At 36.1% G+C, this 18974-nt stretch overlaps 1 protein-coding gene and 1 pseudogene across 2 annotated transcripts in view; one reads left to right on the forward strand and one right to left on the reverse strand.

Moving 5' to 3' along the window:
- LOC134137341 (small ribosomal subunit protein RACK1-like) overlaps positions 1–18974 on the forward strand; it is an 88169-nt pseudogene that overhangs the window by 286 nt on the left and 68909 nt on the right.
- Positions 8957–18974, reverse strand: part of SMCHD1 (structural maintenance of chromosomes flexible hinge domain containing 1) — an 83931-nt gene continuing 73913 nt past the window's right edge. The window contains exons 40-48 of one of the 2 annotated variants that reach the window (XM_062570195.1): positions 18659–18744; positions 17485–17607; positions 17017–17207; positions 16056–16165; positions 15193–15263; positions 13252–13423; positions 11068–11226; positions 10230–10347; positions 8957–9293 (exon numbers count right to left, since the gene is read on the reverse strand). In XM_062570195.1, coding sequence (XP_062426179.1) covers positions 9179–9293; positions 10230–10347; positions 11068–11226; positions 13252–13423; positions 15193–15263; positions 16056–16165; positions 17017–17207; positions 17485–17607; positions 18659–18744 — 1145 coding nt within the window. In that variant the 3' untranslated portion in view covers positions 8957–9178. Of the gene's footprint in view, positions 9294–10229; positions 10348–11067; positions 11227–12949; positions 13016–13251; positions 13424–15192; positions 15264–16055; positions 16166–17016; positions 17208–17484; positions 17608–18658; positions 18745–18974 lie in introns of those variants that run through there. The other variant, XM_062570197.1, reaches the window with a different exon arrangement.

Below are 18974 nucleotides of genomic sequence, written 5' to 3' on the forward strand. Positions count from 1 at the left end.
TTGAATTTCCTTACTAGCATCCCTAGTGTAAAAGCTGGAATATAAACAAATACAAATAAACCATGTTAATTCTAGATAATGCTATTTGCAAAATTATAACAAAAGCATTCATGTTCTGCTCTTTCTCCAGAACTGGCAGAGACCCCTTCAGACCCCCCAAAGAATGCAAAAGAGTTCAAAAGTCCATGTGTTATTTGCACTTCAACACATTCGGTCAAAATAATATTTCCAATCCTTCTTTACAGCAGAAGTAATGTATATTACTATTCTGAGATAAAAGAAAGCAGAGCACTACTTTAGAGAAAAATCTAACACATGAATATTTTAAATGTATTTATAGAGTTAAAGAGTTAGGGCATCAATATTTAAGGAGTAACTCTTCTCCAGAGTATATGACACTTTGTATGTTCAACATACGAAGAATATTTGCACATATCCATGGTTATTTCCCTTTCTCCAAGCCCATTTAACTTTTTCTGGAAATTACTACTTACAGTTTCAAAATGTTGCTATTAACTTGAAAAATGACTCCAGCTTGTGTGGCCTAGAACACGTGTTCCCACACCAGGATTCACAAAGGCCAATTGTACATCCAGAGGTCAGGTGCCTCTGGCTCTGAGAGTTACCAAAAAAATCCAGAAGTAATATGTGAATTAAGAAAAAAAAAGATAGTGCTTTCTTTCTCAAAATAAAACCTGCTTGTTATGCCATCAGACTTTGTTTAAAATTGATTCTGTCGCTATGACCTTCCAGTTACTCAGGAAAGTTATTACAAATGGGAAGAAAAGTAGCCCATGAAAGGTCTTTGGGTCATGTTTTTTAGCATTGAATAAGTTTCAAATTCACTGCATAGAAGTTTTACAACTTGTAATGGCCAGAATCCTAAATTTGTGTCTATCTGTGGGTGTGGAAACAGAACTGGGCTGTCAGAGTCCCTCTGAGGAGGTAGTTTAGGGCCTTTTTATGAATGCCCTGATATCTCTCTGCTGCAGTAATTCTGTCTGACCTTGACAAATATGCCTATTTCTCCATTCAGTTTTCACTTTACTTCTCACAGTCTTAGCTGGGATTTTACTTTCAGTAATTCCAGCAATTTCAGTTTCTCTGCTTGTTTCCTCCATGAGGTCAGCATCTAATTCTGGTAAATTCCTATCACAGAGTTGAGCCTCTTGGGAAAGAGTCCCCAAGGAAGTCACTTTTCAGGAGCATCCATGGCTGGTTCATCTGTAACTCCAAGCTACTTCGGTCTTGGAAGCACTCATAGGCTGGCCTTCAAGGAGCAAACAATCTGTCAGGTCTTCTTCTGGGAGATGCAAAACTTCAGACTCAATTTTCAGTGCTGTAGATGTCAGAATCCTCTTGGCCCCTCTGACAGGCAAAGTTTGGTACAGATTAAGGGCATCATAAATTTACTCTCATGTGTGATTGATAAGGGAGAAAAGTAAAAATCTTCTTGGCTCAGTGTAGTGTTAGGCAAGTATAGCCCTCTCCCAATACTTCTCCTCTTGGCCTTACAGCATTTGCAGAGTAAGAGTGCAAGAATAGATAAATCTCATACTGGTCAGACCCTCTGACACTGACTCCTAGACTAGCTCAAGTTCTGTAGATAGATAAAATCTCCACTCAGAATCCAGCTGGATAACTCCTCAGTCTTGGCTCGACCACCCACTTTTAGATGGACTGTTTTTTTTTTTTCCTTCTTTCAAGCTGTGCATGACAATAAACTGCCTCTGGCATCTGTCAGCTCCCCACTTGGAATGCAACTACAAACTTCAAAATGGTGGTTAAAATGCCAATGAAGGACATGACTAGTTGCAAGCTTGGACAAGCCCATGTAACAATACACTTCTATTACCACTACTTAGTAGTTGATCTAACCTACTCCCATTTTTCCATGCTGCTACAGAGTTTTACTCAGCCAGCCTTGCTATATGCCTTCAGGTCAGTTGACCAGATAAGAAAGTTGCTATAGCTAAAGGCAGCTCTCCAGAGTTAGTTTATCTGTCAAACTTACCAGCTGCAACAGAAGCAGGCTGTATTTCAACAGGTGAGGGTTCTCACCTGTTCACTAGTCTTTAGTACACTTCAACTTAGCAACTGTGCTTTAATTTTCAGTCACTAAGCAAGCTTGGGTGAGTATTGCTCAAACTGCTCTCATGACTACTTCTGCCAAAAGTCCCTAACATTACAAGGACTTCTAACCACCCCTCGCCACTCTTCACAGGGCATCCGTTGTGTTGCAATGGCCCCAGGTCTCTTCCAAAGAAAAGCAGCTCTTGAGCAACTTTCCCATTTTTTTTTCCCAATGCTTGTCCCCATTGTTTCTGAAGAATGCCTTTGGCTGCCTTCCTCAGGCTGTCCTCTTGCACAACCAGCTCTTCCAGCTTGAGCAGAGCTGAATCTACGATCGAGATCTTCCAACGGAGAGTATACCAATTTAGATTGTTACACCACGCATACACACAGACACGGATTCTAAAAGATCCTTGGAGTTAAAAAGCCAGGTTCTTGAAAGCAAGACAAAGCTGGGGAGTGCCAGTCCACCTGAGCTCACCTTGACTTTATATCTATTATGAGGCAATCTTTAATAATCTCCTGATTTTTGGTACTGCTGTTCCATTTCTCTAACAGATTTTGGATCCAATCATGAAAAGACAACAAAGGCAGGAGCCATGTGTAATTTATATAATTTATGTAATTTGAAATGTTTGTTTTTACTAGCCCCCTTCAACTATTTACCACAGAAAGTTAAGTTTTAGAGTTTTTTGGACTCATTTCCATTAGACAAAGCAACAAATTTTAATTCATGAAAATCAGTTAGCTAGTTTTTTATTTGATAAATTTCTAAATAGGTTCTTATGAAAAATGCTGAATGTAAGGTTTCCCACAGCTAGTTAATGAGCTCACTATTCTTCCAAATTCCTAAGTAAATTGGGGGGGGGGGGGAGAGTCATTTGCCTGTTATAGAAATAGTGGTTGAATGCAACAGTTTGTGTTATGATATGGTTTATTTGGCCTGACAGATTTATAAGATGAGTAATAGAGTGGATGATAGGAAGTGTCATCCTTGAAGTATTTAGCATGTAACACTGTCTTTCTAAAAAAGTTAATACTACATATTTTGGGCAAAAATTAGTGGACTATATTATTAAATGAACAAAGAAAAAGGTGAATGGTATGAATCATAATCTGCTCTTGTGTAAGACTGGAAAAAAATACTTTGGCACAGTAAAATATTTGAAACCAGATAAAAGAAGGAAGAAGCTCTAGTCTTTATGGCCCAATTTTGTTGCACGTTACATGAATACTTAATTTTGTGCATGCAAACAGGACCTAAAGATTGTGCTCATAAACAGTTAATTGCTGGCATGTTGTAAAATAACTATACACAAATTAATGAGTAGGGATTTCTTTGGAGCCCCCATAAACAGTCCTATAAAAACCTGAGAAAATTGTAAGAACACAAATACTAAACACACAGTAAAAATTTTGGAATGAAAATTTTGGCCAGTTGAAGGTGCTCAGCATGCTAAAATTAGGCCATTTGCTATGTTGTTTAATTGCTGCTATCATCTGAAAATATGATCTAGATCAGTTTAAAATAAAATTATATACAGTTGCTGTGTGTGCACACATGTATATGTAATATCCGCTTGCCAAAGCTGAGATGACTCTGTTCCTTGGAACCATTTCATTGCAGGGAAGACCGGCAAGATGGGCAGAAAGAGTGTGTTAATGCAGCTAAAGTGTATCTAGTCAACACAGTAGCTCTGCTGTAATTCTATATATTTCCATAGTTACATTGGGTATGGAAGAGCCTCTTTATGGAAGTAAAACAGTAGAGGAACTGTTTATATATATTTTATATTTATATATATATATAAATATATATATATATATTTATATATATAAATATATATATATTTATATATATATAAAATATATATTATGAAACAGAAGTGATCACAATTACTGTAGACCTTGGAGATGATCTGGTGTGACAAGAATGTCAAATCACTGGATACACCCTTTTTAGGGATAGGCAGAAAGGGAGGCGATAGTTACTTTATACTGAAATATACCATTACTGCTACCATAAGTAAAATGCATTTGCAGTTCCTAGAGTTCCATGCTAGAGTTTTAAAGGGAAAGTACTAAAACTAATTTAGGTTTCTTTTATTTTGGACTGCATCTTGACAGGTGAAGACAAACTAACCGAAAAAATGTTTGGTGGCAATTGCCTCAGTGAAAATGATTATACTTGCTGTGTGCTACTGAAGTGAAATCTTATCCAGCTTTGTTTCCTAAATTTGAAAACAATTAAGAGCAGAATTTATTGGTAAAAAATGTTCATGCATGAAGGCAAATGACAGTTCTTAGTAATGTTTTACTGAATATTCTAAAAAAACCCTCAGCTTCAACAGAATTTTATAATCATAAAAGACTTTTGATTAAGAAGCCCTATTCTCCTGACTAGGAAAAAGAGATTAAAAAATCACCAACTTTAAAAACAGTGCTGACTCCTTTGCTGCTATTTTATGGGGGGGGGAAAAAAGGAAGTAAAGTACATCTGAAGAGCTAGAAAATACAGGTAACTGTGATAAGGAAGGAAGATATCAGTAAAAAAGGACTGTTAGGATTAACAACAAAAAGAAGGAAAGTCTGAAACAAATCAAGTCCTAGAATTGTATAATAATTGTCTGAACAATTATTATTAATTTTTAATGAATCTTCAAAGATAAAAGCAGTGTTACAGAATTACAATGGAGCCTAGGCCATGGTAGTGATGGAAGAGCTGGAATGCTACAGCAACATGGTTTGGAAAGGAAGGGCCAACATCACAGGGTTGCATGGGGTATCCCCATCCAGCCCATACGGGCAGTTTCTCTCTACGTCTGCCTCATGCTTGCAGGAGGAGGAAGAGAAGAAAGCAATGAAGGGCACCCTAGAAGGCACAGTCTGCCTTGGGAGTCAAGTTGTGGTCCTTTAGTGGGGAGAAAATAAAAGTAGCCTTGCCATAGACATTTCCTCCTCTGCTGAAGGAGGCTGGGAAGAAGGTGAGTAGAGCCAGTGACACAAGCTCTAGCATAGAACTCGTTAGGTTTATTTTTGATACACTTTTGTCAGAACTACCCTGTCCTACAAGAAAATGCAGGAGAGAACTTGCAAGCTTATATTAGGGAGGTGCAACTCTCGGTCTCTCCTTTTTGAAATGAGAATGCTCCAATTTCCCTCTTCACTGATGAGCCTTGCAAACAACTTGATGATCTTGGGTGTTGGGTGGGAGTGGGGGGGGGGGGGGGGGGGAGAAATGAAGGGCAAGAAAATCTGGTAGTTGGAGCTAGGATAAGATATCAAGGTTTTTGGTGGGGAAGGAAACATTCTCCACCCTCTGAGCAGAAAAATGCTGTTGCTGCTGAGGGCACGGGGCGCATGATGTGGAGCAGGACTACCCAGCACAGCAGTGGGCCTCCTACCCAGCCTGGTAAGAACAGCTTCCTGACGCGGTATGGCGATGGGCCTCTGCACCTCTCAACAGACATGCCCACACAGGGAGCACAGCAGCAAGAAAGCATCTCTAGGAGTCTGTAGGAGAGAAAGACAGTGACATCTGGAAGATGCACTCCTACTTCCATCACGCTTCCCTTGGTAGCAGAGCTCCCCCTCAACGCTGTATTTCTTTCCTGTGAGCAGAGGCAAGGAAACCTGTCCCACTCCATCTACCTGTGCCCAAAGGGTCTCTGTGAAGCGAGCCCCATCCAGCCAAAGTCCCTTGGCTCCAGGCCTGGCTACTTCTGTCTTCCCAAGCTAGAAGAGGCTCCAAGCTGGGTAGGACTGAGAGGACCCCAGACTAGCCCTGCTCTAAGGCTGGTATGTGCATAGGGTGGGGTTGGCTGCCTGCCCCACATCACTGCTCAGCCCTGTGCCATGTGGCAGGCAGCAATCCTTCCCCACTGGGAGCTGTTTCCAACCTGAAGCAGAAACCCGCTCCTCCTTCCCACAATCAGCTGACCAGAGGCTCAGGAAGGACCACATCCTCTCTGCTGTTGCTTCCTGCCCACGAAAGGACGCACGCTCACTGAGGTAGAGAAAGTTGCAGATACCAATCTACAGGCCCGTAGATCCGCAGCTGGAGCACATTGGCAGCACGGTGCATATGCCCATCTCTGCCCTGCTCCCTGGTGCTTGCTCTCAAGGAGCGCTGACCATGTGACTACAGCTGTCAGGTGCCCAAAGGTCAGGCCGCTGGGCTGGAGAGGAGCAACTACGGCAATGCAAATGAAATAATGTAAGGTAGCAGCTCCAGAGAACGTAAGGCAGTAAAACAGATTGCGAAACTTTCTTTGAAGCAGGGAGATCTTCAAAGAGCACAACATACGTTCACTGATTTTGACACCTTAGATCAGTCTGTTAAAGAATGGGTAAAGAAAAAATCGACACATACCTTCAGAGCATAAATGTTTTGGCAGAACCAGATCAGTTGCCTTAAACAGCTATGCAAAGCAGTAACTGGCATTGTAACAAATACTTCAATCATTCTACTGAAAAATCCTGAAAAATCCTTGCTGAAATTCCCTGCAGTCCTTTATAGTTACTGGAAAACTTCAGTAAACCATCCTTAAATTCCTGTTTGCTTCTTCCAGGTGGGAGATGCATCATATGATACTAATAGAGCATCTTCTGACATCTGAAGGTAAGAAATGCATTTCTAAAGGAAACATTTCTGCTAGAATAGGTATTTAATAAGATTTAAGATCATGCAGAGGTTGGAGGTTGAGGTTAGGCAGAAGTCAGATTGAAAATAAATTCATTTAAAAGAACTACTAGTTCTTTCTGAAGTTACTGAGTACCTTTGTGCGGCAGGACAATTTTTGACAGGGCAAACTCCATTATCATTGCCTGGTTCAAGTTCCAATGTCCAAATCTAGAGCTGAAATACAGGAAAACTGACTGAGGCAGTTCTAGTGTAATCTTTGGCCTATTATACATAGCAGATCAAACACGCACCATGGTCCCTCTGAACATGACAGAAGAAGCGCAATAGCTTGCTCAAGTGCCTGTTCCATATACGTACCAAAGCAATGCTTCAAGATAAAGAAAAAAAAAGCAGTGACTAATTTCCTTTTGAAATCTGGATATTCCCCTCCTCTCATGCATTACCACTTATTATTAAAGCACTACAAAATTTTATGTTGCTAGTAATAGGTCTACTAAAACAAATGGTCAACATACAAATACTGCGGAATAGTATGAAAATCCAAAACTTGCTGCTACATCTTTTGACTTTATGTACAAATTTGTAAAATAAATCCTTGCTAATTTGATATAAAAGCACAAAAGAAATCAGAGTCCAAACTGGTGTGCTTCAATGTATGTACTTCAGCATGTAGGATGACTACAGAGGAAGGGAATATACTGTGTTTGGGCCAGGCATAGCCCACCACTTCACCTCAGACTGCAGCTGTTCGTGTGTGCATGCATGTACGTACCTGGGCTATTTGTGGTTTACCAAAAGATGCTGAAAAACTTCCTCGGTCCTCAGCAAGGAAAGACTCCTACTCCAGGCTGATATATACATAGGGGAAAATAGTCTTCTATTCCTCAGCCAGCTGTTTAATGTGAAAAAGTTGGTTTTCTAACAAGACTGAAGTAGCACTGCTAAACTGACAGCAGGATGCAATCCTGTCTAAGATCAAAGTCCCTTTTCAGAAAGGCTATATGAAAAGGCATATAAAGAACCAAGTTTGTATAAATTGGTAGATTTGATACTGTCTTGTCACTCCAAAGCAAGAATTCTTTGAGGCTTGTGTGAACCAACAGGCCTTCATCCTTGATCTTCTTCTCCTATGCTACTTATTTACATTTATATAGTATCAAGTAGTATTTTTATACTGTTCCAAGTTTAGCTTTCTACCCATGACCTATCTTTATCATACAGTCTCCTATATAAAGTCCATTTCCAACAGCTCAGACTGAACCTGATTGAAATTGAAACCTTTAGTCATGGCTGGTCATTTTCTGTCCTCTATGTTACCAAAATCCTTGCGATGCAGTTAGAAGTCTAGAGGTAACCTTTGACTCTTCCCCTTTTTTGTCTCATTTGCCTGTTCATAATTTTACTTAGCATTTAGAACTCCATTTTTTAAAATAAGGTAAGCTTTATGTTTCTTTGGTTGTTCATGAAAGTCAACAGATTTTTTTTTTTTAAAAAAAAGCTGGAGCGATCCTTATAAAGTAAAATTCTGTCCAGACATCTACAATTTCCCAATGCGGTTATTCTACCTTCTGCCCAAGTCTCTATTTCCCCCACCTGTCACTATGCATCCACACAGTTCAACTAGTTCTCCTTTGTGATGCTAGTTTCTCCTACTCAAATCCTTCTGTCATAATTGCACTTTCGGTGTCAAGGGCCTGTTTCTCATCTGCTGAACTACCAAGGCTGCTTTATGAAGCTTATGGTAATACCAGCATTAAAAAGAGCTTAGCAATGGGATAATACTACATGTCATTTGCAAAGTGACCCCATCCATAGAGCAGTCTCCTAGAAACCCTGTTACTACTCACAATTTACTACTTTGTTTCTCTCTCAGCACAGTCAGAAGGAGATACCAATCCCCAAATCAACACTTTGACGTAGCTTTAGATGTTGGCTTGTTAATTATTTGAAGACTCTACAAATGGCTGTAGTTAGATCTCAGTATATCACTGCTCCAAATCTCCCTTGTTACTCGACATGACAATACATTGACATTTCATCCATCAAAAAAGAACAATACAAAAAGTTCTCTTCCCCAAGACAACGTGTGATGCTTTTTTAAATGAAAATCTCACTTCATTAGTCTGTTGAGTTTGTTATTACAATGTTGGCAGTGCTTTGTATTGTAGCATTTTTATTGAAAAGATTGTTTTTTTATAAATAAAAAAGGATATATTTTAAACTTTTCTTCACACATGAACATAAAAACTCTGAAAGCTTTTAGAAATGAAAATTAACTATACAAAAATTAGGCTATCAATGTTAAATACTTAAATTTTTGTCACTACCAACTGAAATACATTTATATCTTCTATCAGTATAAAAATCTTCATAGTAATGGGCAATACAACATGAATATTTCCTTTAAATGAACTTATTCACATTTTCAATACAAAGCTAGTTCCAGCAAGTCTAATCAGTCTATGCCTTTCTCTTTCGTGGAGTTCCATTAAGTTCTAAAGAGGATATCTGCAGTGTCTGCTGTTGCTGCTGCTGCTGCTGCTTCTTTGTGGGAGAAGAGATCCATTCTTCTGGACTAAACAAAAGCATAGTACAGTAGTTTATGATCCAAGTCCTTTAAAGCTATAACTGATGAAATGCACAGAGCACCAACTAGTATAAGTGTTGTAGTCCCCATATTTGTGCATGGCCTTTTATTCTTGTTATTCTTGTTACAATGAGGATTAGTATCAGGATAATATACAATTTAGATACCTCTAATACCTAATTGCTTAAGTTCTACAGGTGGAAAAAAAGAAAACAACAAATGTAAATAATAGAAAGATATTGTAATACAACAAAAACTCATACTGAAATTTACAGAATACAGTTAAAAACATTTAAATAATCTGAAAAGTATGACCACAATTCAACAAAGCCAATGAGGCAGTCATGAGGTGAGATACAAGAAATGGAAGAGTCAGTTCCATGTCATTTTGAAGATGTAAAGTTACACAATTCCCTTAATTTGTTTACAAAACGGTCATTAACCCACAGAGGCATGCAGAAGTAGACAGAGGTAAAGACATACTTTTATTAAATGGTTTACCACCAGCTCCTCACAGGTCTTAGTTAGAAATTCCTACATAGAAACGATTCTTTCTCTGTTCATCTCTGACATGGAAACTTAAAGAGTTTAAGACCAAGTCATCCCAAATATTTCTAGTGTGTAACAGAGTTAAAAATATCAGAAAAGATTGGAATATGTGAATGCACATAGATGCCAATCAGTCATTGCATGAAGGGAAGCAGAATTTGAATTAGTAAGCAAGTTGTGTAGTTTTGTTGGTAGTGCAACAGAAGCTGAAAGAAGTTGAAATTGAAAGTCTGCCTTCTGCAAACTTTATTAATTGTTGGTTATGGTATACAATTATTTTTAGTTTTTTTAAATCTCCAGCACAAAAAAAACCCCTCATTTTCACTCTGAATTCAGGATATGGAAAAATAATGACCACATTCAAAATAGACTTACCTGTATAATTTTTTCACTGTTTCTCTTCGCATTCTTTTGGGAGGAATGGGAGTGTCACACATTTCTAGCATTGTAGGCTGAAGTAAGAATTCAGTGACCTTATCTGATGGGGTAATACCTATGAAAATGTTGCACATAAGAACAAATTAAAAAAAATAACCCTACTGGTTAGAAATGGGTCCTGAAATGGTAATATTATATCTCTGAAGTAATTTGCTGTAAATCTGAGAGTTACTTTATGTCTGAAATTGAGTTCAAAGTTGATATGTAAAATCTTTCTGATTAATTTACAGACATCACAGAGCAAATACTATTTTTTTTTCAAATTTATTTTTAAAGTGTTAGTTGATCTTGACTTAAAATACATTTCTAACTTTTGGAAATACTACCCTTGCAAAAGTATGGGTGTTTCTTTTTATAGTACAATGTTTTGATTGTGTTTCCTTAGCAAAAGCAATTCAGCTCTTTATTATGCAGTCATTTCAAAAAGATTTTCAATGTTCTCTATCACTGGGCAAGCTGGACTAATACGGTTACAGAATCTCTTATTAGTGAGATCATAATCTCATGTTCACAAGACAATAACTAACCACATTTTTTATTATCTGAACACATTAATGGGCAGTACTGACCTAGGCAGAACACACAGCATCATAATACATAGAATTTTTCTATTCTTTCTCTAAAATCAAAAATCTCTAAGCTCTTAAATAAACTTGGACTTCCTTCATAGTTTGAATTTGTCAGTTTGCAAGTGTGGAATACATCTGGATGTAGTTAAAAGTTCACCTCTTTTATACACTGAAGGGTGTTAACAAAATCTAACGTAATAACATACCCAGTTTTTGTTCTATTAGCTTGAGGTTTTTCTCTTGTTCGGCAAGTTCCTGTTTTTTCTTTTGCATTTCTGGAGTGTTAAGTGACCGCAGCTGTGAATCAAGATCCTTATTCACATTATCAAGTTTCAGCACTGCTGTACGGTATTGCTGAAGAAGATCTAATTGAAATAATAAAACATAGAACAGTAAATAAGTGGTCATTATGAGTAGCCATTAGAAGGCTACCAACTGCAATTCAGACAAAGCACAAGCTTCAAAACAAAACATATATTTCAAAAGCACTATTAAAAACCTCTACCCAAACTTGCAGGGGGCCAGTGGCTGTGCCTAAAGCAACTGTAGAGAGGTTGAAATACCATGTCCAATACTGTGATTTTTTTTTTCAGTAGGTATCCAGATTAGAGCAAAGCGTTACTGAACTCTGAAAAAGACTGTGACAAATAGGCAAAATTTTTTTTTTTAAAATCCCAAATCTCATCTATTATGTACTTCAAACTGAATTCCCTACCCTTGATGCCATTAAGTGTGTTTGTAGTCTCTTTTTGTGTTTAGCCCCACAAAGCTGAAGCTTCTATTACTGACTTGAATTCTAGTCCACCTTGTGGAGAACACTGACCGAGTTTCACCCTGTTCACGTCTATGAAAATTTAACCAAAGCAGTATTAGTAGACTCAAGTGAACAAGGGCTTGTTTTGCTGACAAACTTGTTACTCTTATTAGTGTATGAAAAGAAGAACATCTCTACATCCACACATTGAACAAATATGCGAAGTAACAAAGAAAGGGTTCAAGCACGTTAGCCCAGGCTCATTCCTTTTACTCTGTGGTGAATATAAGCTAACTTGCACAAAGCTTTAACTGAACATTGCAGAACACCCTATATTTGCCACAGGATGAAAGCATTCTCACAGATAGTTACTGCAGATTGGCTAAGGCACTGTATATGCTTTAATTTTCCAAGTACCTTGTAAGTGTATTCACAGTTTAAGTAATTATTCTCCATTTAGGAGAATTCTACGAATATACAAGGACAAAAATTGACGACTAATGTTAAGTCTGCAATTCAATTCAAAACAAGTCTTGTATAATTAGGCACTGCCCTTCATATGAAACTTCACTTATTATTTATCTTTAAATGTCTAGAGACTATTCAAGTGGAATTAAAACATATCCTTTTCTTGTACCATGATCGTTCCTGTACTAATTGTAAAAATTCGAATCAAACCCACATTTGGTAACAACTGAGTTCCATAATTGGGAACGTATTGATAGACAAACATAGGATGTGCTGGAATCAGCCTATTTCCATCTGTAGCTGAAATGCATACTATGTTACTCTAAGATGTAATATATTTTTACTGAAAGTCCTAGAAAAGACCTTTTTAGTCTCTTTTTCCCCCTCAACAGATCAATGTTAAATAGTTTCCTCATTATAAGGCTATTCCAATATGTACAAGTACACACACGTACTACGTATCCCATATTTCTAGGGGTACTCATATAGAAAAACTACATGTCCATGCTTTTGAAAATTAAGTATTAAGAACAACCTTAACTTGTGAATAAGACTTTCAATGCTTTACAATTCAGTCAGCTATTACATGTCAGAAACTGCCATGTTTTAATTTCATTTACAACCTGTATTCTGAAAGGAAGAATCCAAGCACATAGTGAAACATAAATGATCCTGTAGGAAAAACAATATATCTTCTTTTTAGGGAAATAACGGAAAAGATGTTGTGGATGACTCTGATGAGCATAGGAATTTTTATACCATGGCTTCACAGAGCTCAATTGCACAGTAAGAATTCTAAATTGATATACAGCATTCCCAGTGAAGAGACTTGCAGCTTCTGTTTTGAAGGATACTATAATTCAGCCAGCCCAATCTCCTTAGGTCTGCTGTTGAAATGATTACCAATGTCTATACTCTTCTCACTAATAAGACTAAGAAAAAGGGGAAATATATGATGATTTGTAAAAATATTTTTCTTTCAGGAAATTTAACAGCTTAAGCTTTTAAGAAAAGAGAAATTCACAGATAGAACATTGTACAGATCACACTTTTTAAAAAGTAACTTTACACTATATTGAATTTTTCCTTTTATTACATAAAAAATAGCAAATATATGCAATGAATATGATTTTGGAAATTCTGTATTTTCATAACTTCATTAACCTACCTATCTGTCCGGAGAGAGCAGAGTAAAGTTTTGGCATAGGTGCTCCAAATACCATTCCTCTGAGTTTGTCCATTGGAGGAGCTTTATTCTGAAGGCCTCCAAATTTTCCATTGCTGCGAATCCTGTCTCCTTCCCTAGTCAGCAATGTAGGGCAGTGTGTGATTTTTACAACCTACACAGGTATAAAAAGTGATATTAAATTAGTAACTCTAAGTTTTCAGGAATGATATTGTGAAACTTCGCATCTTCCAACTACAATGCGGCTGGTTCTCTAAGGGAGATATATTTCAATTCATGATTTTCCTCTCAAGTAACAGAATAAATATACTAAATTTTAGCAGCATTATCGATAATTATGAAATCTGGATTTTTTTTTGTCTTCACATTTTAAGAGACCACTGGGGATAAAATTTAGATCTATAACGGGAGACAGCTCATTATCATCATATACTATGATGTGATGGCAAGAAATAGTTTTGGGAAGAACTGCAAACACTTATTTGAGAAAGTATCAAAAGGACCGGAATCCAAGGGATTTATAACAGGTCCAATAAAACTTTCACAGAGTTGATGAAATTTACCTGTGGTTGGTGATCAAAGCAAGTGCAGTGATTGACTCACCAAATGAAATGACCCAGACTTCTTTTTGGAAGTCAGGAGTAACTGCATACAAGAATTCCTTTTTCCAAACTGACACAGACAGTCAGTCTCCTAAATATGCTGCTTTATATACATCTTAGCAATCAAATATGACTCTCCTGCCACAATAAGGCATATATGTATGTATGTACATAATCTCTATCTATACACACATATGTACATACATTTAAACATATCTTGCTTATAAAGCCAATAGTTTTGTAACTAAAATTCACTTAAAGACATGATTTCTGATGAAAAAAAAAACACATGCAGTTTTCACAGTTGAAAAAACGGTAGCTATTTGTTCACTTAATGGACACTGAAATGGTGATAATGCATTATGAAATTAAAATCTGCATTAAAAAATGAAGCATCTAGTATTTATTACAATTATATTTACATTTCTGAAATATTCTTTGGCAAGACTTAAGGCATTCCCAGGTTACCAGCTAGCAGTAGGCAATAAAAGGAGAATGGGATCACAGAGTAGACGAGATGGTCAAGACCTTAGTACAGAGAAGGAAAGCAATGCTGCATTGACTGTAAAAGAATGAAACTGGCATCCAATTTTAGATGTCACCAGAGGTTCCTCATTAACTCGTCTTTCGCTTAAGAGCGACTCTACAATGAAATTTCTCACACATCCATAGAGGAAAAAAAGAAAGAGTATCTAGCCTCAAGAACTTAATGTTTAATCAGTACAATTTAATTCTTATGCTGAATCAGTATTTCAATTATTACAACCTTGTAAGCTGAAACAGAAAGTGCCCAGTGTCAGGACTTCCTAAGAATATATATTCTTGTCTGCTGAAATTTGTCCCATTAAATCTACACAAAACAGGTCAGAAGTAGGTCTAATAAGTTTCACATCAAGATCTTAGTCATTTTAGTGGATCTTCATTTTCATGAGATGCCTCAGATTCTTTCTTTGTAAATACAAGGACTAGGAAACTACTGAAAAACTTGCATTCACACTAACACCAAGACTACAAATGTCTGGTCTTTTAAAAACACAGTCCTATGCTTCATGGCAGCATTCACATAACGGAATTTTTTAAATGGAGATAATCTTGTCAGTGCCAATAATAAAGATTTCAATCACTGTTAATTGCACTGAGACTTATAGACAATAAGCATTCCAGAGCAGGTCATCCACAGACGAAAACATATAGGTCATGCAGCATTACCATTAGCAATCCATCATTTTAAGTTTGTAACATATTAAATATGTATCTCTGTCATATTTTCTAAAATAATAACAACAACAATAATAAAAGTAACCTAAACTACAGAACATACCTCTTTTCTGTAATGATTAGCAGCATCCAAGTTATCTATAATGATAGTGTCACCCAAAAGCATCCCGAAAACTGAAAATGGAAATTTTTGTACTATGAAATTTCTTGCAACAAAATAACTTAAATAGTACGTGCACTGTTGTAGCTAAAGTTTCTGACAGAGTATCTAACTTTGGGAAAACGAAAGCTTTTTTTTATTAACACTAGAGAGGAATATTTCAATACCGGGAAGTTGTGAAGTGAAATGAAAAACTTATTGAAGTAATTACAGATTCCAGCTTTGGTTGTAATGGTTTGGCTCTATCAAATTTAAGAAAAAGGGGGTAGGAGAAGATAGGCACTGCTACATTGTTCAGAAGAGCAGGAGGATGAAATTTGTCTAAACTGAAAGCTAATTAAATATTAAAAACTTAGTTTTTCTGTATATATTTAAGCATGACAATGTACAGTTTGGTCTGAATGTATATAAATCAATGCATTGCATATGGAGTGGGAGCAGGACTGGAAAAACATCATGAAATCAGTAACTTGCAATAAAATACAAAACTAATACATGGTTGTCAGGTTCTGCTTACACAAGCTTGGGAATATAAAACAATGGTGCAGTAATTTAAAAAAGAAAAAACACATCTACAATATAGTAGAGAAAAATAAGACAACAGGTTATGACAGTAGTCATTGCTGATATACTCATAAAAATTGTTTGCAAGTTTTTAACACTTATGTCCTGCTCTTTTTACCTGGATATATTATGAGAAAGGTACACTAGTATTCGCAAATGTCTTAATGGATATTACTAAACAATTTACGATTTGCGATGTTTCTGTTTAAGGAAGAAAGTTACTAACATATAATGACATTTACCTGTCTGACAATGCTCTACATTATCTGGAAATGTTAGCAGATCTCTGGCAAATACAGGATTTCCAACAGGTCTGAAGCAGATTTTTCCATTTCTTAAGTGAGGCAAAGGCCTGGTTTAAGAAAGGGGAGAGTGAGGAAGAAGGAAAAAAGTAATTTGCCCTTATTTTATTATTTCTTCTGACAATCTAGCCAGAAATCACAAACTGAATTGAATATATCTCAACAATTCCACATTAGGAGCTAGATGATCCCAACATTAAATATATTATAGTAGTATATTATACTACTGAATTACACTAGGGAGGTTTTGGTGAAAAACTAATTTTGGTATGTGACATATATAAATCAGTTTCATGTGACTAATTTTGTAGGCAAGTTTTAACATGCTCTTTTTTTAAAAAATGATATTTTAGACCTTTTAAATATATTTTCTCATCAAAACTTTTCTAAAAGTCTTGTCTTTACAATGTTAGTAGTCTTCTCATAAGCAAACTATTTTAAGGCACAGACAGGATTTTTATATTTATATTTGTTTTTTAGAAAAACGTATAAATTTATTATTAATAATTTCTATTACTACAGATGTTTCTAGGGAATGTGTTCAGGAGTTGGATTTTATTTGAATTTTATTTGAAGCGGTAGAAATTGTAAAAAAAAAAATTGAGTTCCTGACCTAGAAAACATGTAATAATGTTTTTACAGTGAAGAAAACAAATCAGAAATTGTCTTCTCTTTTTAAGAGAAATATCCTATAAAATACAAAAAGAACAATGTACAATTAAATGCATAAAATTAGGATTTCAGTTAACATTCCAAGTGACACTACCGTTGCTATTATTGCAAGGCCATAAAATTTATACTTTGAATCTTTAATATGAGGGAAGTTTCAAAAACAATTTAGATAAACAAAATTGAAATAATATGTACTAAAAATGCAAAAATTTAATCGCTTTTTCTCTACCTGTTCCAATCAGGGAGCGTCTTCTTGTAAATAGAATCAAGGGGTAACACTTGCTGTCGACCTTGAGTTTCATCAAAAATGCAACGAGCAGCTTCAGTAGTCAGCGTGACTACGCAGTCCATGTCACTTGCCAAATGCCAAGAGATAACTTTTGCTGCTTCATTATCTTCAATTTGTGCTAAATGTGCAATCTGTGTCACATAAGTTAGAACAGTCAAAATAGGAGCCAAGACCACGTCCCCTTTTCATACTAATTACAATCTTTCTGCAACTGCAATTAAGACATTTTATTCCCATGTTGATGGCCCCTGTAGAAGAACTGCACATCTGAGGGGACTAAAATGCTGATCTTTTTCTCAAAACTGATTACCAAGAATTACTCATATATTCTGTTAGCTTATTTTTCATCACTACAACCTCCTGGAACCAATGAAACTGTTCTGAAGGGCTCTTCGGGATGTAACTCACCTTGCCTAAAATATCCTGGTTGCCTTTTGGGTAATTTGGGAGGGTACAAGTTCGCCTTGGCTGTTTCATTATTCCTTCTTGATCTAACATCTTTTGTTTTATGACAGAATCCACATACTGAAGCTGTGAATGAAAATGGAAAGTTAGCAAGCATATATCAAGGTACAGGAACAGATAAAGTATTTGTTGTTACAAGATACCAATAAAAATATTCAATAATCTAGAATAGACTCGTATTATATAGGAGATAGTTGTATGTAATCTCAAAGAGCAGCAAAAAGAAATACTGTAATTGCAGCTAATGAATATTATTATTACTATTTGTTTAAAAACTCCAAGAACCTTAAACTTCTTTCTGTTAGGCTCTTTCACACAGAGCTACCATAGTTTGATCAGAGCCAAACTGAAGAAAGTTTGAATCAGTAAGAGGAGGCAACCACAAATGAACAACAAGAAAAAGCATTTTAAAAGAAGGGAAGTATGCTCAGGCTTGAAAAGTTTAGCCAGCAGAGAGAACTTACCTATCATGATTGTGCGATGTGTATCACTGAAAAAGTTAATTTTACTGATTTGTAATTAACTACTATAAAGCTTGTGTTTATTTGACCTAAAGATAAGGGATAATTTAAATAATTATTTAAAAAGTACTTTGAAAATGTTCTTTACAAAGTTTTGTTAAAATGAAATTGGATCTTTATGGGAAATTAGTAATGAGGATACTGTATTGAACCTTTCAAAAAAATTTTTTAAGGCATGGCAATAACATACAAAATGCTATATTCTGTAAAAAAAAAAAAATCCTTTGGCTTGCTTATGCCAGAAAACATGTTAGAATACATCCTGTGTATGCTAATCAGGCTGTAACAGTCATTTTTTAAGAAAAATAGTACCAGTACACCATCACTAACCTTAGCAGAAAAGCAAAAACACAATCAGAATATAAAAGAGAACTTTCTTCTTTTTCTATCAATTTCTTTGAGAGAGAGGTAGACTAGCAGAACAGTAAAAAAGTTTAAGTTTGGAACAGATTCATAAATTTTCCTCATAGTTTAAATTTTCAAAGTTTTGGTAACACGTGCTTGCGTCCATATCACTGTGATTCAATAAGGTATCAATTTCATGCTAAGATTTAGATTTTCTTTTAAGATGCTAAGGAGTAAGAAATAAGCCATACAGTGTTTGTCTGTGGTAAATCAATGTGATGTTTTTTCAGTTCATTCTTCAGGTGAGTTTCTCTTGTTTCAGCTTCTTTAGCCTGACCTGAAACCCCAAAAAAACAAAAACAAAAACAAAAAAAAAACAAAACAAAAAAAAACAAAAACAAAAAACAAACAAACAGACAACAGACAATAAGGAAATGTGAGAAAGCAATAGAGCGTTTTTAAAGCAATTTCTTGCAGCTTTTCAGAAAGATCCCTTGAAGGTATCTAATGTATTGAAGTTTCTCAATTTCAGCATAAAACCTCAGGATTTGTCCACAAAGACCTTGT

Source organism: Rhea pennata, chromosome 2 (assembly GCF_028389875.1).
Source record: "Rhea pennata isolate bPtePen1 chromosome 2, bPtePen1.pri, whole genome shotgun sequence".
Taxonomy (NCBI): domain Eukaryota; kingdom Metazoa; phylum Chordata; class Aves; order Rheiformes; family Rheidae; genus Rhea; species Rhea pennata.